At 41.6% G+C, this 25879-nt stretch overlaps 1 protein-coding gene across 3 annotated transcripts; it reads left to right on the top strand.

Moving 5' to 3' along the window:
* Window positions 1-346: 346 nt before the first annotated feature.
* Window positions 347-25752, top strand: mpzl1l (myelin protein zero-like 1 like). Of its 3 annotated transcripts, none has more exons than XM_021617631.3 (6): window positions 357-908; window positions 6000-6172; window positions 10310-10523; window positions 10802-10931; window positions 21612-21720; window positions 23921-25752. In XM_021617631.3, exons 1-6 carry the CDS (start codon window positions 836-838, stop codon window positions 24020-24022), a joined length of 801 nt encoding a protein of 266 aa, XP_021473306.1. In that variant the 5' UTR covers window positions 357-835; the 3' UTR covers window positions 24023-25752. The 3 variants fall into 3 exon arrangements, with proteins under 3 accessions (XP_090042175.1, XP_021473306.1, XP_021473305.1); XM_021617630.3 differs by having other exon boundaries at window positions 369-908; window positions 21612-21732; XM_090186049.1 differs by lacking the exon at window positions 21612-21720 and having other exon boundaries at window positions 347-908.
* The last annotated feature ends 127 nt before the right edge of the window (window positions 25753-25879 follow it).

Here is a 25879-nt window from a genome sequence, read left to right as displayed (position 1 = left end):
CTACTGACAATGGAGATGTTCAAACTATGGAATAAGCGAACGATGAGCGGATAAGAGACAATCTGTAATTTCGATTAAGAAATTAGTGAGCTAGGATGGACGTTGTCAATATAACGATTTGTTCAGCACGTTTGAAATGTATCATGGTACATAAACATTACACAAAAAGTTTGAAATCGAAAATTCAACAATGAGTGGTTTGGAAGGAATCAGTGGCTAACGGTTTGTTACCGTTATAGTGCAATTATTGATTTGTTTAGTGTTGTGTAGTAGCTTTGAGTTTGCGCCACCATGATTTACATGCTAAAATCGCCACTGCATATACAGTATATTGCAAATCTATGTAAGATTCCAGAGGTGCCTCGATCGCTGCAGGCTTGTTGAGGCCACTGAAAACTGCATTTGTCCCCACAGGATGGCAATTTTATCAGAGATTTCATTTAACACGTCAGGAAAATGATGTAATGTCGAACTTCTTCCATGTTCTCGAACTTGATTTTCTTTAACTGTAATTAATTAATGATTACATAGTTTCATCATTGGAACTGAGATTACTGCCAATAATCAATGTGGGAGAAGGTGAACTCTATTTACTTCAGATCACGTGCGAATGTGGTGTTTCCACTTTGGTGCATGGGATTTTAAAGCAACTTTACCGTCTGGTGCTCCGCGTGAGATAAATCGAGTGCACATTATATGTCATCGTCTTTCCAGTCATGCTAGTGCGTTTTCCTGTGTTTTTTTACACACAGGAGGAGGGTGCTTTGAGCAGCTGAACGTTGGCTAATGTTGGACCAAAAAACAGGGAGGGGGAGATATTGATGCGTTCTAAATTATGGAGCTAAGGAGGAGAAACCTCGCGTGCAATTGTGTTTTACTATATGGAATAACGTTATGTCTCTTTTTCGGTAAGTAACTTACTGTATACCTTTTAAAAGAAGCTAATAACATGATCGCTATAGTTGTTAGCTAGCCAGTAGCTATAGTAGTTTGCATGCTAACTAGCCGCTAGCAAATTATGCATTAGTTAACTGGCTAGCTAAATAGACGATAGTTAGCTAGTTGTGCGTGACTTGCTACGATAGTCGTATTTCAAATCAAGGTGTGTGTAATGTATCTATGAACTATAGAGTGCCAGTTAGCTAGCTAGTTACATTCTTGACTTAGGGTCTGGTTAGCTTAGTTTGTTGGTAGCTAGCTAGGAATGCTAACCTAGCTACCTAACATAAAACCAAATAATATCAAAATACAGAGACGCGAGGAAGCGCCTGTTGTTGTGAAACGTGTCACGTGTTGTTCATGTAATTAACTAAACATTTCTGAATCTATTGTTTTGTCATGATGTGTAAGAATTGACCAACTTATTGGCTAAATATGACGGATTCATAGTCTGTGGACAGCAAGTTAAACATATTTTACCTAGCTCATTTAATTTTTTATAAGAAGTTATAAAATCTGAGACGTGATTATTGTAGCGCATCATTTGTGGTCTACTACACTTTTGAGATACAACAATAATATTGCTTCCAATGGACTTGGTTTCCATTTGTGTGTTGCTTTCCCAGTCTGTGTTGGGTTGAAATTCAAAGGCTTTAAGGGAAAGGGTCCACCTGTTTTATTATTGCATTCTATGCTGTCAGCATGTTTTTGTCACACTGCATGCCTTCCTCCCTGACCTGGCTCTTTATAAATGGAGAAGATGTTGCCAAATAGGTACAGAACTCTGATGACCAACCCGATTTTACCTATGCCAATCTAGTTAACAACATAGATTAAGAAGCAAATGTCGCGCCAACAGAAATAAACATCTCTCTGGGAAGAAGGGCGGGGGTGTATGCTTCATGATTAACGACTCACGAATCGTAACAACACACAGGAACTAACTGATGTCCATTTGTTCACCTGACCTAGAAATCCTCATAATCAAATGTCGACCATATTATTTCCAAAGAGAATTCTCGTTGGTTATTGTCACAGTCATATCCTCCCTCAAGACGATACCACAACAGCCCTCAAGGAACTTCACTGGACTTGATGCAAACTTGAAACCATATATCCTGAGGCTGCATTTATTGTAGCCGGGGAATTTAACAAAGCAGATTTGAGAACAAGGCTACCTAAATTCTATCAGCATATTGATTGTAGCACTCATGCGAGCAATACACTGGATCACTGCTACTCTAACTTCCGCAATGCATACAAGGCCCTCCTCAGACACGATATGTATGTGGCAGGGTCTACAGGCAGTCACGGACTACAAAAAGAAAACCAGTCACGGACACCGATGTCTTGATTCCAGATAAACTAAACACCTTCTTTGCCCACTGAGTATAATACAGTGCCATCGACGTGGCCCACAACCAAGGACTGGGGCCTCTTCTTCTCCATGGCCGACGTGAGTAAGATGTTTAAAAGTGTTAACCCTCGCCATCCCTAGCCGCGTCCTCAGAGCATGCGCAGACAAGCTGGCTGGTGTGTTTACGGACATATTCAATCTCTCCCTATCCCAGTCTGCTGTTTGCCACCATTGTTCCTGTACCCAAGAAGGCAAGGATAACTGAACTTACTGACTATTGCCCCGTAGCACTCACTTCTGTCATCATGAAGTGCTTTGAGACTATTCAAAGATCATATTACCTCCACCTTACCTGCCACCCTAGACCCACTTCAATTTGCTTACCGCCCCAATAGGTCCACAGACAATGCAATCGCCATCGCCATACCTGGTGAAGGAAGGAAACAACATCTTAGCTGATCCTCAACACTGGGACCCCACAAGGGGTCAGTCCCCTCCTGTACTCTCTGTTCACCCATGACTGCGTTTCGCAATGCACGCCTCCAACTCAATCATCAAGTTTGCAGACGACACAACAGTAGTGGGCTTGATAAGCAACAACGACAAGACCACCTACAGGGAGGAGGTGAGGGCCCTCGGAGTGTGGTGTCAGGAAAATAACCTCTCACTCAATGTCAACAAAACAAAGGAGATGATTGTGGACTTCATGAAACCGCAGAGGGAACACCCCCCTATCCACATCAACGGGACCGCAGTGGAGAAGGTGGAAAGTTTTAAGTTCCTCGGCGTACACATCATGGACAAACTGAAATGGTCCACCCACACAGACAGTGTGATGAAGGCGTAATGGCGCCTCTTCAACCTCAGGAGGCTGAAGAAATTTGGCTTGTCACCCAAAACCCTCACAAACTTCTACAGATGCACAATCGAGAGCATCCTGTTGGGCTGTATCACCGGCCTGGTACGATAACTGCACCACCCACAACCACAATGCTCTCCAGAAAGTGGTGTGTTCTGCGCAACACATCACCGGGGGCAAACTACCTGCCCTCCAGGACACCTACAGCACCCGATGCCACAGGAAGGCCAAAAAGATCATCAAGGATAACAACCACCTGAGCCACTGCCTGTACACCCCGCTACCATCCATAAGGCAAGGTCAGTACAGGTGCCTCAAAGCTGGGACCGAGAGACCGAAAAATTGCTTCTATTTCAGGGCCATCAGACTGTTAAACAACCATCACTAACACAGAGGCTGCTGCCTACATACAGACTTGAAATCATTGGCCACTTTAATAAATGGATCAATGGTCACTTTAATAATGTTTACATATCTTACATTACTCTTCTCTTATGTATATACTGTATTTTATACCCTCTATTGCATCTTGCCTATGCCGCTCAGTCATCGCTCATCCATGTATTTATATGTATATATTCTTATTCCATCCCTTTTACTTAGATTTGTGTGTATTAGGTAGTTGTTGTGGAATTGTTAGATTACAGCACTGTCGGAACGAGAAGCACAAGCATTTCGCTACACTCGCAATAACTTCTGCTGACCATGTGTATTTGACCAATAAAATTTGATTTCATTGGAAATGTGGCTTTCCTTATTTTCTGATAGCTGAACATGTCTTAAGCCTAGAAACTATAAAGTATCAAGGCTTTGATGTAAGCTATACATTTAAGTGCCTATATAGTAGAGGTCGACCGATTCATCGGAATGGCCTAATAATTAGGGCCAATTTCAAATTTTCATAACAATTGTAATCTGCATTTTTTGACACCGATCATGGCCGATTACATTGCACTCCACGAGGAGACTGCGTGGCAGGCTGACTACCTGTTATGCGAGTGCAGCAAGGGGCCAAGGTAAGGTGCTAGCTAGCATTAAACGTATCTTATAAAAAACAATCAATCTTAACATAATCACTAGTTAACTACACATGGTTGATGATATTACTAGTTTATCTAGCTTGTCCTGCGTTGCATATAATCGATGCGGTGCCTGTTAATTTATCATTGAATCATAGTGTACTTCGCCAAACTGGTGATTTTACAAGCGCATTCGTGAAAATAGCACTGTCGTTGCACCAATGTGTACCTAACCATAAACATCAACGCCTTTCTTAAAATCAATACACAAGTGTATATATTTTTAAACCTGCATATTTAGTTAATATTGCCTAGGGAAATTGTGTCACATCTCTTGCGTTCTGTGCACGCATAGTCAGGGTGTATGCAGCAGTTTGGGCCAGCTGGCTCGTTGCGAACTGTGTGAAGACTTTCTTCCTAACAAAGACAGCCAACTTCGCCAAACGGGGGATGATTTAACAAAAGCGCATTTGCGAAAAAAGCACAATCGTTGCCATAAACATCAGTGCCTTTCTTAAAATCAATACACAGAAGTGTATATTTTTAAACCTGCATATTTAGTTAAAAGAAATCCAGGTTAGCAGGCAATATTAAACTAGGGAAATTGTGTCACTTCTCTTGCGTTCATTGCACGCATAGTCAGGGTGTATGCAACAGTTTGGGCCGTCTGGCTCGTTGCAAACTAATTTGCCAGAATTTTACGTAATTATGACAACATTGAAGGTTGTGCAATGTAACAGGAATATTTAGATTTATGGATGGCACTCGTTAGATAAAATATGGAACAATTCCTTTCACTGAAATAATAAATATTTTGTTTTTTCGAAATGATAGTTTCTGGATTTGACCATATTAATGACCCAAGGCTCGTATTTGTGTGTGTTATGTTAAGTCTATGATTTGATAGAGCAGTCTGACTGAGCGGTGGTAGGCAGCTGCAGGCTCGTAAGCATTCATTCAAACAGCACTTTTGTGCGTTTGCCAGCAGCTCTTCGCTGTGCTTCAAGCATTGAGCTGTTTATGACTTTAAGCCTATCAACTCCCGAGATTAGGCGGGTGTGACCGATGTGAGATGGCTAGCTAGTTAGCGGGGTGCGTGCTAATAGCGTTTCAATCGGCGACGTCACTCGCTCTGAGACCTTGAAGTAGTTGTTCCCCTTGCAGAGGCTTTTGTGGAGCGATGGTAACGATGTTTCAAGGGTGGCTGTTGTCGATGTGTCCCTGGTTCGAGCCCAGGTAGGGGCGAGGAGAGGGACGGAAGCTATACTGTTACACTGGCAATACTAAAGTGCCTATAAGAACATCCAATAGTCAAAGGTATATGAAATACAAATGGGATAGAGGGAAATAGTCCTGTAATTCCTATAATAACTATAACCTAAAACTTCTTACCTGGGAATATTGAAGACTCATGTTTAAAGGAACCACCAGCTTTCATATGTTCTGAGCAAGGAACTTAAACATTAGTTTTTTTACATGGCACATGTTGCACTTTTACTTTCTTCTCCAACACTTTGTTTTTGCATTATTTAAACCAAATTGAACAGGTTTCATTATTTTTGAGGCTAGATTGATTTTATTGATGTATTATATTAAGTTAAAATAAGTGTTCATTCAGTATTGTTGTAATTGTCATTATTACAAATAAATAAATAAAATTGGCTGATTTTAATCGGTATCGGCTTTTTTTTAGTCCTCCAATAATCAGTATCGGTGTTGAAAAATCATAATCAGTCGACCTCTATTATATAGCCCCAATGCCCTCCCGGCTTTTCAATTTTCAATACATTAAGCAACAAACTAAATGTTGGTTCTTTATCAACAGGTACAAATCTAACAGCGGCCATAGAGTTGTATGCCCCGGCGGAGGTGCTGGTTGAGAATGGCACCACGGGGATCCTCAAGTGTTCCTTCAAGTCCAGGGAAGTGATCAGCAGCGCAGCCACAGTCACCTGGTCGTTTCGTCCAACGGGATCCGACCCCGGAAGCGCTGTTTCCGTGAGTGATTACTTTCTCTGGGTCTATGAACAACTCCCATTAAGTTTCTCTCAGATCTTCCACGAGGAATGTTTGAGCACAACATTTTTCCTCTTACTAGGCCCACTGCCACAGAAAAGACCTAGGGAGTATGTGTGCGTGTGTTTGTGACTGGTCCAATGGAAGGACATTAGCCTGAGGAGGGTTGCGTTATGTTATAGGCAACTTCTTCCTGACCATCTGCCTCCTTCCAGTTCATGTTTCTCCCAACTTAACCCAAAAACAATCATTTGGTATTTGTTTCATTAGTCTGTTGTTGAAATAGTCCCAAATGTGTTTCATGTCAGCAATAAAGTTTAAAAGATATACAACTTTTTGTATTTCTGTATTTTGAAAGTCATATATTTTAAACTTGATTGTATTCAATTGAGATTTTGTCACTGGACCACACACACACAATACTCGATAATGTCAAAGTGGAATTAAGTTTTTTGGTATTATTTTACAAATGAATTAAAATGAAAAGCTGAAATGTTTTGAGTCACTAAGTATTCAACCCCTTTGTTATGACAAGCCTAAATAAGTTCAGGAGCAAACATTTGCTTAACAAGTCACATAAGTTGCATGGACTCACTCTGTGCAATAACAGTGTTTAACATGATTTTTTGAATGACTACCTCATCTCTGTACCCCACATGCAATTATCTGTAAGGTTGAGCAGTGAATTTCTAACATAGATTCAACCACAAAGACCAGGGAGGTTGTCCAAAGCCTCACAAGTTACATACATGATATGCTTTAGTGAATTTCAGAATGTCTGGAATAGAAAAGGCAGAAATAAAACAATTCAATAAACATTCGTAGCCGGTAGATGGGTAAAATAAAAAAGCAGACCTGGAATATCCCTTTGAGCATGGTGAAGTTATCAATAACTCTTTGGATGGTGTATCAATACACCCCGTCACTACAAAGATACAGGTGTCCTTCCTATCTCAGTTGCCGGAAAGGAAAGAAACCGCTCAGGAATTTCACCATTAGGCCAATGGTGTCTTTAAAACTTTTAGAGTTTAATGGTTGTCATAAGAGAGCTGAGGATGGATCAACAACAGTTGATCGACAGAGGGAAAAGGACACCTGTACAGATTTTAAAATATCCAAAACATCCACCCTGTTTTCAATAAAGCACTAAAGTAAAATTGCTAAAAATGTGTCTAAGAAATTAACTGAATGTCCTGAATACAAAGCGTTGTTTGGGGAAAACACATCACTGAGTTCCTCTCTTCATATGTTCATGCATTGTGGTGGCTGCATCATGTTATGGGTATGCTTGTCATTGGCAAGGACTAGGGAGTTTTTTTTGTTGGATAAAAATAAATGTAATAGAGCTAAGCACAGGCAAAATCCTGGTTGTCTGCTTTCCAACAAACACTGGGAGACATTCACCTTTCAGCAGAACAATAACTGAAAACACAAGGCCACTGGAGATGCTTACCAAGATTGCATAATGTTCCTGAGTGGCCTAGTTACAGTTTTGACCTAATCGGCTTGAAAATCTATGGCAAGACTTGAAAATGGCTTTCGAACTATGATTAACAACCAACTTGACAGAGCTTGAAGAATTGAAAGTGTAATGTGCAAATATTGTACAATCCAGGTGTGCAAAGTTCTTAGAGGCATACCCAGAAAGACTCACAGCTGTAATTGCTGCCATAGGTGATAAAATAAATGTTAAAAAATATATATATACTTACTTACTTACAGGTTTGAATACTTCACAAATTCTAACATTTGTAAAGAAAAATGTTTCTTCCACTTTGACATTACAGAGTATTTTGTGTAGATTGTTAACAAAAAAAAGAAAAATCACATTTTTAATTTAACACAACAAAATTTGGAAAAAGTCAGGTGTGAATAATTACTGAAGGCAATGTATTTTTTGCATTGCTGGGATTTGTATGGAAATGGCAGGAAGAAGCAGAACTTTTACCCCTATTCCCATTTCCCTCCCCTAGAGATCTAGCTAGCTGGCTCATCTTGCACGTAATGATGCACTTGTATTCGGCCTCGTAACAGTGTTCAGTTGGAGAGGGAGTCACCGACACCCACACTAGTCCACACAGCTATCTGTCCCTCCCATCTTTTAAACAAATTGACTATTGAGGATATCCGCCTGTCATGTACACGCTAAACAAAATCCGCCATCACAGTTTGGTACAGTAGCAGATGCAAACATAATACAGAGTATCAGGGGAAGATTTGCTGTTGCTTGGCAAAAGTGCCCAGTGATGTAGGTAAGCCATAAGCTTACAATGGTTAAACCTGTTTGCTTGTCTTTCCCATTTCTGTTATGAGTCCTTAGCCAATGACTATGTCCCAAATGGCACACTATTCCCTATATAGCCTAGTATAATACTTCTGACCAGAGCCCCATGGGCACCGTCAAAAGTAGTGCACTATAAGGGGAATAGGGTGCCATTTCGGACTCTGACATTGTGTGCAATTCTTCAACGATATACACTGCTCAAAAAAATAAAGGGAACACTTAAACAACATAATGTAACTCCAAGTCAATCACACTTCTGTGAAATCAAACTGTCCACTTAGGAAGCAACACTGATTGACAATAAATTTCACATGCTGTTGTGCAAATGGAATAGACAACAGGTGGAAATTATAGGCAATTAGCAAGACACCCCCAATAAAGGAGTGGTTCTGCAGGTGGGGACCACAGACCACTTCTCAGTTCCTATGCTTCCTGGCTGATGTTTTGGTCACTTTTGAATGCTGGCGGTGCTTTTACTCTAGTGGTAGCATGAGACGGAGTCTACAACCCACACAAGTGGCTCAGGTAGTGCAGCTCATCCAGGATGGCACATCAATGCGAGCTGTGGCAAGAAGGTTTGCTGTGTCTGTCAGCGTAGTGTCCAGAGCATGGAGGCGCTACCAGGAGACAGGTCAGTACATCAGGAGACGTGGAGGAGGCCGTAGGAGGGCAACAACCCAGCAGCAGGACTGCTACCTCCGCTTTTGTGCAAGTAGTAGCAGGAGGAGCACTGCCAGAGCACTGCAACATGACCTCCAGCAGGCCACAAATGTGCATGTGTCTGCTCAAACGGTCAGAAACAGACTCCATGAGGGTGGTATGAGGGCCTGATGTCCACAGGTGGGGGTTGTGCTTACAGCCCAACACCGTGCAGGACGTTTTTAATTTGCCAGAGAACACCAAGATTGGCAATTTCGCCACTGGCGCCCTGTGCTCTTCACAGATGAAAGCAGGTTCACACTGAGCACATGTAACAGACGTGACAGTCTGGAGACGCCGTAGAGAACGTTCTGCTGCCTGCAACATCCTCCAGCATGACCGGTTTAGCGGAGGGTCAGTTATGGTGTGGGGTGGCATTTCTTTGGGGGGCCGCACAGCCCTCCATGTGCTCGCCAGAGGTAGCCTGACTGCTATTAGGTACCGAGATGAGATCCTCAGACCCCTTGTGAGACCATATTCTGGTGCGGTTGGCCCTGGGTTCCTCCTAATGCAAGACAATGCTAGACCTCATGTGGCTGGAGTGTGTCAGCAGTTCCTGCAAGAAGAAGGCATTGCTGCTATGGACTGGCCCGCCCGTTCCCCAGACCTGAATCCAATTGAGCACATCTGGGACATCATGTCTCGCTCCATCCACCAACGCCACGTTGCACCACAGACTGTCCAGGAGTTGGCGGATGCTTTAGTCAAGGTCTGGGAGGAGATCCCTCAGGAGACCATCCGCCACCTCATCAGGAGCATGCCCAGGCGTTGTAGGGAGGTCATACAGGCACGTGGAGGCCACACACACTACTGACCCTCATTTTGACTTGTTTTAAGGACATGACATCAAAGTTGGATCAGCCTGTAGTGTGGTTTTCCACTTTAATTTTGAGTGTGACTCCAAATCCAGACTTCCATGGGTTGATCAATTTGATTTCCATTGATAAGTTTTGTGTGATTTTTGTTGTCAGCACATTCAACTATGTAAAGAAAAAAGTATTTAATAAGAATATTTCATTCATTCAGATCTAGGATGTGTTTTTTTAGTGTTCCCTTTATTTTTTTGAGCAGTGTATTTTCTCTTAAGTCATTCTTATATTGTTTTTTTTCTAATGTCTTATTTTTTTATTTTTTAGATTTTCTATTACACTTCTGGCAAGCACTACCCAGGGAGCGTGGCTCAATTCAAAGACAGGGTGAAATGGGCGGGAGATCTGAACAAAAAAGATGCCTCTGTCCATTTAATTGAGGCGCAGTTCAACGACAACGGCACCTACTCGTGTGCCGTGATTAACCCGCCTGACATATCTGTCACCGCCGCTCAGACACAGCTCAAAGTCGTCATCAAAGGTAAACTTGCAAATGGATTCACAACAGTACAGCAACACTCAAGTCAATTTTCAGTAGGAAGTGACCATGCTCTCTCACATTGAAGGATGACTTGGAATAAAAACTGCCAACTGAGCGATTAACAATATCTTAATAACCAGGGGTTAAGAAACACTCATACATGCATTTTAACACTGATATAATGCCTCAAACATTGAACTGGCAGTATTGGCACAGCTGTGACTTTGTCATACAACATTACAATTATCTTTCAATGCTTACGTTACCTTGTTTTGCAGAGTCTCTCCCTCAGAACAGCACGGCTGTCATAGTGAGCGCCGTGTGTGGCGCTGTCATCGGGCTCATTCTCATCGCTGTTGTTACCTGCCTGATCATCAAGAGGCATCAAACCAGTCATGAATACGAAGGGTAAGACATCCTCCCTTGTATAACCATCAGGGTAGTAGATAACTTTAATATCTGGACTTTAGTCAGTATCAATCATTACACTTGACCATCAGTATCTGTAGAGTATTTTAGGGGGCATCAATAAATGCAATATAAAATATTTGATGAAACAAATGAAATCACGCCGGAAACCGTTCTATCGTTGTGATATGTTTTGTGTGCAAAGACTTCTCGGCTCTGTCAAAAACCAGTTTACTGCATGCAGTTAATGGCTCTTGATGAGGTCAATCAAAAGGAACTGCATCTCAGAAATTACGTATCAGATGTTCATAGTTGTCTTTTTCTGAAAGAAACCCTTGCAGTGAATGTAGCTCTACTTTCAACAAATGTTTTCATGGCCTCTTTGGTTGTGGGGCCTGCCTGAATCTCTCTTCTTTCTGACCTCCCCCCTGGCATGTCTCTGAGTCACCAACTGACACACACACACTAACGTTCTTAGTCATCAGACCTTAACACTTAGCCCTAACTCCACTGCATGGGTTATGGGGGTTGAGTTACAATGGCTGCGATTGTCGCATGTGTCCTCTCTCTTGGAATAGAAAATAACATGTTTTCTATGAAAACATTTTGTGTTGGAAATAACGTTCAATGGTAGAGCATGGAGCTTGCAACGTCAGGATAGCGGGTTAGATTCCCGGGACCACCACTACGTAAGAAAATGTATGCGAGCTTGACTGTAAGTCGCTTTGGATAAAAGCGCCTGCTTAATGGCATATGTTGTTGTTATTATTATATATTCATTAAAACTCAAAGACGCGACTGGATTTTCCAGTGTGTGTGTTGGCTATGTGGGATTAGACTGTTCCAGCGGTACTTGTAAATGCCCTATAACCATGATGAATTACTTACTGACCTAGTAGGTGTCAGATCTGCTTTGCTCAAATGGGTGCTCCATTTACCATTAGAGACCTGAGTGGAGGAAGTCATGCTATCTCCGACAAGAAGATGTTTAGAGGGTGGCTAAATGCCAAGCGTAGACACTGCTCTCTCTTCGCTCTGAGCACATGATTAGTTACAAGGTTTTTCTTGACCTAGGCCTAATATTAAGCATGATTTGACGCACACCCAAATAAGTAGGGGTGCTGACTAACGGAATAGTACAATTATGAAAACACCCTTAAGATAGATGCAATGATTTAATGGGTATAAAACACCAAGGTGTGATATTTTTTTTCATATCACATTATAGTCAAACATATAGTTTTGATTGCAGTGTTAAAAAAACTATCCATCTTCTAGACTCAATTCGAGAGTGTCTCAATTGACAACGATGTCACACGTCAAAAGACCAGAGATGTTGCTTTCCAAGATCTGTCTGTCAATGCCCACAGTGACGGATTTTTTTAAAATAGGTGCGCCGTTAAGCTTGGCTTGTCATCTAACGTTCATGTCGTTGTCTGCCACTCACATGTCACTCATCCATTACTGACCACTAACCCCTTCCTCTTCTGTTTCACTGTCATATGGCTCTCCTGTTTCCTCTAACGCTACCTCCTGAACAATATACATTGCCTTCAGAAAATATTCATACCCCTTGACTTATTCCACATTTGTTGTGTTACAGCCTGAATTCAAAATGGATTAAATTGGGGGGTTTCTTACTAGGGCTGACCCCATTTAGTCAACTGGTCGATGGTTTGGTCGACCAAGATACATTTTAGTCGAGCAGTAGCAAATACAGTGCCTTGCGAAAGTATTCGGCCCCCTTGAACTTTGCGACCTTTTGCCACATTTCAGACTTCAAACATAAAGATATAAAACTGTATTTTTTTGTGAAGAATCAACAACAATTGGGACACAATCATGAAGTGGAACGACATTTATTGGATATTTCAAACTTTTTTAACAAATCAAAAACTGAAAAATTGGGCGTGCAAAATTTTACAAAAGTATATGTAAAAGCAGTTATGGGACATGAGACACCTGTCTGATTCATGCCTGTCTTAATGGACTAATCCATTGTGGAGGCCTCGGATGGCACACCAGTATTACCAGTAGTACATTTATCATAAATTCTCAATTTCTCATCTACACTGTGTTTGGGTACGTTAGTTTCTGTTAATGCATTCAATTTATTATTATTATTACTGGTTTACCGTTGTAATTGTAGGAGTGAACACATTGTTTGCAGAGCGCACAACCTAGGCTAAACTTGGTTTATTTCATTTATGTTATGTTCGTTAGTATAGACGGACCATGGCGCAGCGTATGTAGAGTTTCACATATTTATTTAGACAGTGAAACTTAGAAAAAAACAAAACAATAAAGAATAAACGAAACGTGACTAACAATGCAGTGCTAACAGGCAACTAAACATAAACAAAATCCCATAACCCACAGGTGGAAAAATGCAACTTAAGTATGATCCCCAATTAGAGACAACGATTACCAGCTGCTTCTAATTGGGAGTCATACACAAACCCCAATCTAGAAATAATAAACTAGACTGAAACCCCTAGTCACGCCCTGACCTACTCTACCATAGAAAATACAGGCTTTCTATGGTCAGGACGTGACAATTTACGAGTTGTCAATTTATTAATTGTCTTTTGTTTGGAGTGCTCCTGTCGATCTTGAGTAAGGAGACACACCTGATTACGCATAGAAGTAGGCCTAGGCTACCTGGCCTGCGCACAAATGTAGGCTTATAAATGTGCCCATTTTGGGATGTGCCCATTTTGGGATTTCTGATTATCTTAACTCACCATCACTGTGGAGCTGACACTATTTCCTCAATGTAGCCTATTTGAAAAATCTTTCCAGCTATCTCCCTTGCAATGCAATAACCACAAAAATGTAATGCTTTGATCCGGTGGAAACGTCATAAAATAGGCCTACCTGATTACTTATCCTTTGCTCAAATAGCCTACATCTGTGTCTGTCCCGAGATCACTGGAGTGAGGGCCCAGAATATTTTCTATGTTGCAAGTTTGCTAGCATGAGCATTTGGCCGGACAAGGTTAATAGTTGATACAATGTTTCAAGTTCCTTGCAGACAGGCCATGCGAAGCCAATGTGATTTATAGGGTATTTATTTTTATCGTGATATTTTATAGCTGCAGGCTGCAATGTTTTTATTTGTTGGCTTTATGTAGGCTGTTTTTACATGCTGGCAATAGAAGTTACTTTTAGATTTGTATTGTCATTTAGATAGAATTTTGATTAACCACATGACATTGATTTTGAGATATGAAGACTTTATTATAAATTAAACTGTAACATGAAAATGTGCATATGAAAATCATAACTGACACGCAGATCAGTAGAAATGGTCCGATTTACTTCCCAAATGGAAAAGGTTTCCAACAGCCTATTACCGGCAACTTCAGAAGCGTCGGGTCGGGAACAGGCTATATTAATCTCTGCTACCCTCTTTAGTAATTTGTGTGTCCGTATTTTTAATCGCAGTGCTTAAAGCATCAGAAAAGCTCAGTAGTCTACATATAGTTGATTATATTCAAACATAGGGCGTGTCTATATATGGAAAAATACTCTTAAAAATTTTGACCAATCAATTGGTCAAGAGAACAGACTCGGTTGAACAATTGTTTTTTTGTAGTGAACAGCCCTATTTCTCACACATCTACACACAATACCCCATAATGCAAAGTGAAAACATGTTTTTAGACATGTTTGCAAATTTGTTCAATAAAATTTACATAAGTATTCACATCAAAACATGTTAGAATCTTCTTTGGCTGGGATTACAGCTGAGTTTTTCTGGGTCTTTAAGAGCTTTGCACACCTGGATTGTACAATATTTGCACATTCTTTTTAAAATTCTTAAAATATCAAGTTGGTTGTTGATCATAGCTAGACAGCCATATTCAAGATTTGCCATTTTTAATCCAAAACTGTAAATAGGCCACTCAGGAGCATTCAATGTCCTCTTGGTAAGCAACTCCAGTATATACAGTTGAAGTCGGAAGTTCACATACACTTAGGTTGCAGTCATTAACTTGTTTTTCAACCACTCCACAAATTTCTTGTTAACAAACTATAGTTTTGGCAATTTGGTTTGGACATCTACTTTGTGCATGACACAAGTAATTTTCGCAACAATTGTTTACAGACAGATTATTTCACTTATAATTCACTGCATCACAATTCCAGTGGGTCAGAAGTTTACATATACACTAAGTTGACTGTGCCTTTTAAATAGCTTGGAAAATTCCAGAAAATGATGTCACGGCGTTAGAAGCTTCTGATAGGCTAATTGACATCATTTGAGTCAATTGGAGGTGTACCTGTGGATGTATTTCAAGGCCTACCTTCAAACTCAGTGCCTCTTTGCTTGACATTATGGGAAAATTCAAAGAAATCAGCCAAGACCTCAGAAAATAAATGGTTGACCTCCACAAGTCTGGTTCATCCTTGGGAGCAATTTCCAAACGACGGAAGGTACCACATTGATCTGTACAAACAATAGTACGCAAGTATAAACACCATGGGACCACACAGCTGTCATACCACTCAGGAAGGAGACGTGTTCTGTCTCCTAGAGATGAACGTACTTTGGTGCGAAAAGTGCCAATCCCAGAACAACAGCAACGGACCTTGTGAAGATGCTGGAGAAATGGTCGCTCAACAAGGAAGAAACCACTGCTCTAAAATCGTCATAAAAAAAGCCAGACTACGGTTTGCAACTGCACATGGGGACAATGTTTGTACTTTTTGGCGAAACAAAAAATAGAACAAAACAAAAATAGAACTGTTTGGCCATAATGACCATCGTTATGTTTGGAGGAAAAAGGGGGAGGCTTGCAAGCCCAAGAACACCATCCCAACTCGGAAGCATGGGAGGTTGGCAGCATCATGTTGTGGGGGTGCTTTGCTGCAGGAGGGACTGGTGCACTTCACAAAATAGATGGCATCATGAGGATGGAAAATGATGTGCATATATTAAAGCAACATCTCAAGACATCAGTCAGGAAGTTTAAAGCTTGGTCACAAATGGGTCTTCCAAATGTCAAGGTATTGGAGTGGCCATCACAAAGCCCTGACCTCAATCCTATAGAAAATTTGTGGGCAGAACTGAAAAAGCGTGTGCGAGCAAGGAGGCCTACAAACCTGACTCAGTTACACCAGCTCTGTCAGGAGGAATGGGCCAAAATTCACCCAACTTATTGTGGAAGGCTACCCAAAACGTTTGACCCAAGTTAAATAATTTAAAGGCAATGCTACCAAATACTTATTGAGTGTATGTAAACTTCTGACCCAGTGAACTTCCGGCGCCGACAGAGATGGCCGGCCGCCTTGCTTCGCGTTCCTAGGAAACTATGCAGTTTAAAAAAAAAAAAAATTTTTACGTGTTATTTCTTACATTGGTACCCCAGGTCATCTTAGGTTTCATTACATACAGTCGAGAAGAACTACTGAATATAAGAGCAGCGTCAACTCACCATCAGTACGACCAAGAATATGATTTTCGCGAAGCGGATCCTGTGTTCTGCCTTTCACCCAGGACAACGGAATGGATCCCAGCCGGCGACCCAAAAAAACGACTTTGTAAAAGAGGGAAACTAAGCGGTCTTCTGGTCAGACTCCGGAGACGGGCACATCGCGCACCACTCCCTAGCATACTTCTCGCCAATGTCCAGTCTCTTGACAACAAGGTTGATGAAATCCGAGCAAGGGTAGCATTCCAGAGGGACATCAGAGACTGTAACGTTCTTTGCTTCACGGAAACATGGCTCACTGGAGAGACGCTATCGGAGTCGGTGCAGCCAGCTGGTTTCTCCACGCATCGCGCCGACAGAAACGAACATCTTTCTGGTAAGAAGAGGGGCGGGGGCGTATGCTTTATGGTTAACGAGACGTGGTGTGGTCACAACATACAGGAACTCAAGTCCTTCTGTTCACCTGATTTAGAATTCCTCACAATCAAATGTCGACCGCATTATCTACCAAGGGAATTCTCTTCGATTATAATCACAGCCGTATATATTCCCCCCCAAGCAGACACATCGATGACTCTGAACAAACTTTATTTGACTCTTTGCAAACTGGAATCCACATATCCTGAGGCTGTATTCATTGTAGCTGGAGATTTTAACAAGGCTAATCTGAAAACGAGACTCCCTAAATTGTATCAGCATATTGATTGTGCAACCAGGGCTGGAAAAACTTTGGATCATTGCTATTCTAACTTCCGCAACGCATATAAGGCCCTCTCCCGCTCTCCTTTCGGAAAAGCTGACCACGACGCCATTTTGTTGCTCCCTGCCTACAAACAGAAACTAAAACAAGAAGCTCCCGCGCTGAGGTCTGTTCAACGCTGGTCCGACCAATCTGATTCCACACTCTAAGACTGCTTCCATCACGTGGACTGGGATATGTTTCGCATTGCGTCAAACAACAACATTGACGAATACGCTGATTCGGTGAGCGAGTTCATTAGAACGTGTGTTGAAGATGTCGTTCCCATAGCAACGATTAAAACATTCCCAAACCAGAAACCGTGGATTGATGGCAGCATTCGCGTGAAACTGAAAGCGCAAACCACTGCTTTTAGTCAGGGCAAGGTGATCGGAAACATGACCGAATACAGTGTAGCTATTCCCTCCGCAAGGCAATCAACCAAGCTAAGCGTCAATATAGAGACAAAGTAGAATCGCAATTCAACGGCTCAGACACGAGGTATGTGGCAGGGTCTACAGTCAATCACGGATTACAAAAAGAAAACCAGCCCAGTCACGGACCAGGATGCCTTTCTCCCAGGCAGACTAAATAACTTTTTTGCCCGCTTTGAGGACAATACAGTGCCACTGACACGGCCCGCAACCAAAACATGCAGACTTTCCTTCACTGCAGCCGAGGTGAGTAAAACATTTAAACGTGTTAACCCTCGCAAGGCTGCAGGCCCAGACGGCATCCCCAGCCGCGCCCTCAGAGCATGCGCAGACCAGCTGGCTGGTGTGTTTACAGACATATTCAATCAATCCCTATCCCAGTCTGCTGTTCCCACATGCTTCAAGAGGGCCACCATTGTTCCTGTTCCCAAGAAAGCTAAGGTAACTGAGCTAAACGACTACCGCCCCGTAGCACTCACTTCCGTCATCATGAAGTGCTTTGAGAGACTAGTCAAGGACCATATCACCTCCACCCTACCTGACACCCTAGACCCACTCCAATTTGCTCACCGCCCAAATAGGTCCACAGACGATGCAATCTCAACCACACTGCACACTGTCCTAACCCATCTGGACAAGAGGAATACCTATGTGAGAACGCTGTTCATCGACTACAGCCTACAGGGTCTCGAGCCCGCCCTGTGCAACTGGGTACTGGACTTCCTGACGGGCCGCCCCCAGGTGGTGAGGGTAGGTAACAACATCTCCACCCCGCTGATCCTCAACACTGGGGCCCCACAAGGGTGCGTTCTGAGCCCTCTCCTGTACTCCCTGTTCACCCACGACTGCGTGGCCACGCACGCCTCCAACTCAATCATCAAGTTTGCAGACGACACAACAGTGGTAGGCTTAATTACCAACAACGACGAGACGGCCTACAGGGAGGAGGTGAGGGCCCTCGGAGTGTGGTGTCAGGAAAATAACCTCACACTCAACGTCAACAAAACTAAGGAGATGATTGTGGACTTAAGGAAACAGCAGAGGGAACACCCCCCTATCCACATCGATGGAACAGTAGTGGAGAGGGTAGTAAGTTTTAAGTTCCTCGGCGTACACATCACAGACAAACTGAATTGGTCCACCCACACAGACAGCATCGTGAAGAAGGCGCAGCAGCGCCTCTTCAACCTCAGGAGGCTGAAGAAATTCGGCTTGTCACCAAAAGCACTCACAAACTTCTACAGATGCACAATCGAGAGCATCCTGTCGGGCTGTATCACCGCCTGGTACGGCAACTGCTCCGCCCACAACCGTAAGGCTCTCCAGAGGGTAGTGAGGTCCGCACAACGCATCACCGAGGGCAAACTACCTGCCCTCCAGGACACCTACACCACCCGATGTCACAGGAAGGCCATAAAGATCATCAAGGACAACAACCACCCGAGCCACTGCCTGTTCACCCCGCTATCATCCAGAAGGCGAGGTCAGTACAGGTGCATCAAAGCTGGGACCGAGAGACTGAAAAACAGCTTCTATCTCAAGGCCAACAGACTGTTAAACAGCCACCACTAACATTGAGTGGCTGCTGCCAACACACTGACTCAACTCCAGCCACTTTAATAATGGGAATTGATGTAAAATATATCACTAGCCACTTTAAACAATGCTACCTAATATAATGTTTACATACCCTACATTATTCATCTCATATGTCTACGTATATACTGTACTCTATATCATCTACTGCATCTTTATGTAATACATGTATCACTAGCCACTTTAAACTATGCCACTTCGTTTACATACTCATCTCATATGTATATACTGTACTCGATACCATCTACTGCATCTTGCCTATGCCGTTCTGTACCATCACTCATTCACATATCTTAATGTACATTTTCTTTATCCCTTTACACTTGTGTGTATAAGGTAGTAGTTTTGGAATTGTTATTTAGATTACTCGTTGGTTATTACTGCATTGTCGGAACTAGAAGCACAAGCATTTCGCTACACTCGCATTAACATCTGTTAACCATGTGTATGTGACAAATAAAATTCGATTTGATGAAAGACATAAAAGCTGAAATAAATAATTCTCTACTATTATTCTGACATTTCACAATCTTAAAATAAAGTGGTGATCCTAACTGACCTAAAACAGGGAATTGTTACTTGGATGAAATGTCAGGAATTGTGAAAAACTAAGGTATATGTAAATTTCTGACTTCAACTGTATTTGGTCTTGTGATTTAGGTTTTTGTCCATCTGAAAAGTGAATTTGTTTCCCAGTGTCTGTTGGAAAGTACACTAAACCAGGTCTTCCTCTAGGATTTTGCCTGTGGTTAGCTATTCTGTTTTCTTTTTATCCCAAAAAACTCCCAAGTCCTTGTTGATGACAAGCATATCCATAACATGATGCAGCCACCACCCTGATACAACATTTGAAGAGTTAATCAGTGATGTGTTGGATTTGCCCAAAAAAGAACACTTCGTGTTCAGGACATAAAGTTAATTTCATTTTTGCAGTTTTACTTTAGTGCCCGATTGCAAACAGGTTGCATGTTGAAATAATTTTGGGGGGAAATCCTCCCTGGTCTTTGTCGTTGAATCTGTGTTTGAAATGTACAGCTCAGCTGAGGGACCTTAAAATGATCAGTATGTGTGGGGTAGAGGGTATAGAGATGAGGCATGCAGTCAAAAATTAGTTAAACACGGTTTCCATGCAACTTATTATGACTCAATAAGCTAATGTTTACTCCTGGACTTATTTAGGCTTGCTTTAACAAAGGGTAAAATACTTATTGACTCAAGACATTTCACAATTCCACTTTGGCATGGGGTATTATGTGTAGGCCAGTGACACAATCTCAATTTAATCAATGTTAAATTCAGGCTTTAACACATCCAAATTTGGCAAAAGTCAAGGGGTGAGAATACTTTATGAAGTCACTGGACACATGCTCTTAAAATCGCACAAACTAAATGCTAACAGTTTTAAGTTGAATTTCTATCACATTTTTAAAAATCTATTCATTTATATTTTGGAGACCTTGGCCCTAATTCATAAAGTGTCTTGAGTAAGATAGCTAGTCTAGGATCAGTTTTTACATTTAGACAACAATAAGTAATATTACAGGGGGGACCTGATCCTCTATCCCTCAAACTCAACTCTGGACTTTGAAGCCAATTCCACTACATTTTTTTCATTGTTCACTTTGAATGAGGTACTCATTTAATTATCAGGTAGAATGGAAACCAGCAGGCTCCGGACCCTATTATATAGTACGCTACTATTGACCAGCGGCAACATTTTGCTTCCGGAGAGTGCCATGTTTGCGCTTCAGTTTAGTTTATTAGGATCCCCATTTACTGTTGCATAAAACATCAAATACATGACTGAAGTACAGAACAGTTATGTACAAGAACAATATAAGATAGTATTACATTGACAATATTACTTTTTATAAAAATGTTAAACAACCAAGAGACCAAAAAATATGTGAGTTTATTGGACCACTGATTGACATTGGTATGACTAACATACAACACTAATCTTTCAAGTGGGTGATCACATCGTTATCTTATTGGGGTGGAGAATGTTGTTTTTCCCTAATCCACTTTATTTCTTCTCTTATTGACCAATTGATTGTCACACAGTCTATTAGATATAGTAACTGTTTTTAAGTCAGTGTTTTTTTGTTACGTTAATGCTGTTTCTTAGTTTTTTGGAAAGCTGCAGTAACTGATCAACTGTATTTATAAGCATCAGCTCCTTGTTCCCATACAGATCCATGCCTTGTTAATCTTCCAGTACAGTGCCTCTGCCCATGTATGTCACTCCTGCCAACCTCTCCTCCCAGCCACTTGGAGCAGTCATCTCAAAATGTGCAGCATAACTCATGTGGAATCTGCCCATCTCTCATTTGCATTTGTATCTGTCTACCATGTCTTCTCCTGTGTCTTACTGTATGTGTCCATGTCGCCCATTTCTCTGTGCGCCAACGCTTCCTGAACTGCACAAAACAAACCTCCGATTCGTAAACCCCTCCCCCGGTGCAAAATCTAGCTGCACTTCAGTGGCGAGTGTGAGCTCCCACGCCACACGCCCGGGGGGGAAGAAGCACGAATCCAGCTTGGAGGGCTCCAGGTGTAGCAGCCCCTCCGCCCCGGTCCAGGTAGGCGCTACAGTGAGTGACTCAAACCAACCATCCACACCCACTGTCTCCCAGGGGACACGAACAGGGGAAGAGAGATCTAATAATTAACTAGAGCTGAGATGCACAACAGCATTAGCCTTTTCCCAGATCTATTTGTGCTCCTGCCAACTCCATTGCTGTCATTGTCAAGTCAACATTTTGCATGACTATTCCATAAGTAGTTGACAAGAGAACAAAAACAGACTAGTACCTAGCTACTACAACAGGCCAGGGTTTCCCAAACTCCGTCCACAGCTGATTCAAATAGTCAACTAATCATCAAATTTAGATCATTTGAATCAGTTGTGTGGTTGGGGCAAAAAACAAAACGTGCACCCCTTGGGGTCCCGAGGACTGATTTTGGGAAACGCTGGAACAGGATTTCAAGCTGATCTCTTTGATGGCTTTAGTGTCTGGTTGTCTACCTTTTAGTTTTTCATCTTTCTGATTTTGGAAATCAGGGTTGTGTTCGGAATGGGAACATTGTAACAAAATGTTGACTTTTCAACCTACTGAATGAGACCCAGGTTGACACACTCCCTAGCATACTAACAGATACACATAGACTTTCAGTCATTGCGCTAATGCTAGTTAGCATTGGCTCACGGAACTACCTCTAACTTCCTTCATACTGGACACAGATACATAACATGGTATCCACAAGTTCATCTGACTCTGGGGAAGTAGATAAAGAGCCTCATTGCCAATATCCATTTAAAGGGCCATTAGACTCAAATTCAAGTTTGTCACATTTTTCACCCCCGAAAGTAGTCTAACGTTGAGATTAGTCTATGTCCCAGACAATCTGTTGTGTAGGTCCAGCTATATGCCTCTAACCAAAATCAATGAAAAAATAATTGCCATTAAAGTTCCAGATTTGCGGTACTTATCTTTCCCATCCATTTGGGGTTGAAGGATAGCTGGATCTGCAAAACCAATGGCATGGGATGTTGACTCATCTAGATGTTAGACAACTTTTGAGGTCTGAAAACATCTGACAAGCATTGGAGTGTAATGTCCCTTTAAGTCTAAGGGAGAGACCCATAGACATTGCTGCCATCAAGTACTGGAGGCGGATACCCTTGCTCTACAGACTCTCTGAATCAGTGGTCACCAACCCTGGGCCTGGAGCAGGCTTTTGTTCTAGCCCAGAAGTGACCCACCTGATCCAACAAATCATCAAGACCTTGATGAATGGAATCAGGTGTTTTGGTGCTGGACTGAAACAAAAATCTACACATCCTGTAGCTCTCCAAGACCAGGATTGGTGACCACTGAATGACGTCATGCGTGAGATCACTATTATTCTGGTTAAGCCCTAAATGCTTATGTCAACAACTGGCTGGAGTGTCACAACATCCTGTTTTGCAAAGCTGCTGTTGGTAACATAAGCATGTATAGATGTTCATGTAGTGCCTATGAAGGTGTCATGCATTGCTTATGAAAGTTCATGGGAGTCCTCTGATGACGTTATCAAACACTATTGTAGGCCTATGTCTAGGAAAAGGAGAACCTTTAATCTTTGTGTGTCTGAGAGTCTTTTGTTTGCGGTCGACTGGTTTAGTTTGTTGATCTTGTGAGGGACAGTCTTGAAATGTGCCTCTCACTCATTACATTAAGAGACGTGTTAGGTCAGATCTGTGGTGGCTAGGATAACGCCACCACATTTCTCTGTCAGTCAAAACATGAAGCTGTACTGTACTTGGCCGTTGTATGTGTGTTGTTTTTCACCCTATCTATGTTTTGAGTTTTTTGTGTGTGTGATTCTTTGATCCCAGTGGTCGGTAGAAATGACACCCTGAAGATAACAAGAAGAAAATGGCGCCCTCTTCTACACACTCACACAGCCCAGATGTAGTCCCAAGCTGTGCTAGATGGGAGAAAAAACATGTTTTCTTTTGCGCAACAATCTGGCATTGTTACAGGCTTTTATCTTTATCTGGCTTCATTCAGAAGCAATGGGCCAAATATCTTCCATTAACAACACTGCTTTGATATGTCTTTGTTATTTAGCATTGTTATCTGCAGTTGTCCCCACTTAAATCCCACAGCTGTTTACGTTTCCCACGACCATTTGAACTTGACAGTTAAACCAGTGAAACAAGTATGGTTACTAACACTGTTTTCCTTCTTCCCCTTTGCCATATCTCCCCACCCATCCATCCGCTCATCACAACAGGGGCCGGTGATATACGCCCAGTTGGATCACTCGGGCACCAAGAACCCCAACTCATTCCACAAGATGGAGCCAGTGGTCTACGCTGACATAAGGAAAAACTGAAACGGGGGTGGGGGGAGAACTGGAGACGAAAAGGGAAAGGCCACCATCGCTCGCTGCTTTGGGGTGGGTGGGGAATGTTTAAATACAGGGGGGGGATTGATGCGGTTTAGAATGCTTTTTTTTTTTTTTGTCTCATAAAAACCCTTGTCTGCTGAAAGCATATATTGCATGTTCATGTGTGTGATACAAAATGTATGCTACCAATGCTTTCAATACAACACAGAGATTAGAGAAACACTTAATACATTAACTGCATGCTTAGTAACTGTAAAATACATAGGTTCAAGTCGTTTTTTTACAATACAGGTTAATAACATGTTAACAATCATCTCAGTCCAACATTTTGGATGTTAAATTGACGGTTTAGACATAGGGTTTGGATATAGAATAGGATACCTGAAATACATTGCCGTTTTGGCTGCAATCATGCTACCTTCATCTAATCATGTATACATGTTTACAAGGTAACAATCACGTTAACACCATATAATATCACTCTGGTACACAGCCATGGAAAGCTTCTTGGTGAAATTACTTCAGTGTACAGTTTGTTTATTGTGCTGTAGAATTTAACATTGCATTGTTATATCTATGACTAAAACACTGCCTGCCACTGGGTTCGAAACTGAACTGTTCAGCTGAAACAATGATACAAAACAAATTTATATTTTTTACATTGTTTTTATTGTACAGAAATGTATACACTGTTTGCATGTAATTTATTAACTAACCACAACTAATCATGGCAATAACCACGTTTGACACATTTTAGTTTTAACATCCGTTTTAGATTATGTAGGTTTGACGTGATCATGTGAGAGAGATAATATCATCAAATCTTCTCTTCCGTCTTTCAGAAGCAATGGACCAAATATCTTCCGTTAACAAAACTACTTTGATATATCACTGTGCTTTAATATAAAAAAAGTTGACATTCCAAGTCTTATTTTACGTTAAAAAGCCAAATGTTTCTGTTCCAATGACTCACTCTCAATCATGTTTGATTGAAGCGATGCATTAATAATCAGTTCAAATGCTGTATTAATCCCTTCCATATTAGAATGCAGTAGTCTTACCCCAACCAACATATATGGATAGTTAACTATGTAAGATCTAGAGCTTGTTACTGTAATTCATTCCTTTCTGGTCAATGGTAGTATCTCTTGGTGTTTTAACAAAATAATCAATTATGTGTTTCAGAATTCCAATTTGATATTGTGTCATTTTTGTCAACTAGTTTGAAAAAGCATGGCTGGTGCTCTGTCTTGATGCTATACTTCACACTGTCACGTCTTAAAAATCCTTTAATTCTTTACCCACTGGGGGCACTGGTTGAATCAATGAAATTACATTGAACCAATGTGGAATAGATGTTGACGTGACATCTGTGCCCAGTGGGTAGCGCTTTAGTGTTTTTAACTGTATATTTTTGCAGTTGACAAAATGCTTCTGATCACACGAGAGCTAGAGGAGGTGTCATTCCTGTTTTCCAAAGCTGCCTCATCCACTAGTCCTGCAAAAGTAATTGTTAGTCTACATTCCTAAAAATGAATCAAATGCTGGCGCTTATCTTGCGGCCTCGTGCTTGTGCAGTATTAGTATATTTGTGTAGTAGTTGTTGAGTAGCGATATTAGCATGTGTAATTTGGTGCTTGTTTATATAATATCTTATGTTGCAAAACATGCACTATGTCCTGCGTATCAAAGACCACATGCACTATATGATTTAATTTCTCTGTGTCCTGTGCTTCTTTTTGATGTCTTAACTGGAATGTAGTACATTTAGTGCCTTTTGCATTTTGTCTACTAACTTGAACACCTGTTCTCTCTCATATATACATACATACAGTTGAAGTC

Source organism: Oncorhynchus mykiss, chromosome 10 (genome assembly GCF_057628025.1).
Source record: "Oncorhynchus mykiss isolate SJ-2025 chromosome 10, ASM5762802v1, whole genome shotgun sequence".
Lineage (NCBI taxonomy): Eukaryota > Metazoa > Chordata > Actinopteri > Salmoniformes > Salmonidae > Oncorhynchus > Oncorhynchus mykiss.
The sequence above is the reverse complement of the archived record's forward strand: the minus strand, read 5'-3'. Positions and strand labels throughout refer to the sequence as shown.

Bases quoted from the DNA above. Each gene is read 5' to 3' on its own strand.
- mpzl1l (XM_021617630.3), top strand. From the start codon at position 836: ATGGAGCTAAGGAGGAGAAACCTCGCGTGCAATTGTGTTTTACTATAT. The intron at 909-5,999 runs GTAAGTAACTTA...CTTTATCAACAG, and splicing joins AACGTTATGTCTCTTTTTCG to GTACAAATCTAACAGCGGCC. The intron at 21,733-23,920 runs GTGAGTGACTCA...TCATCACAACAG, and splicing joins CGGTCCAGGTAGGCGCTACA to GGGCCGGTGATATACGCCCA.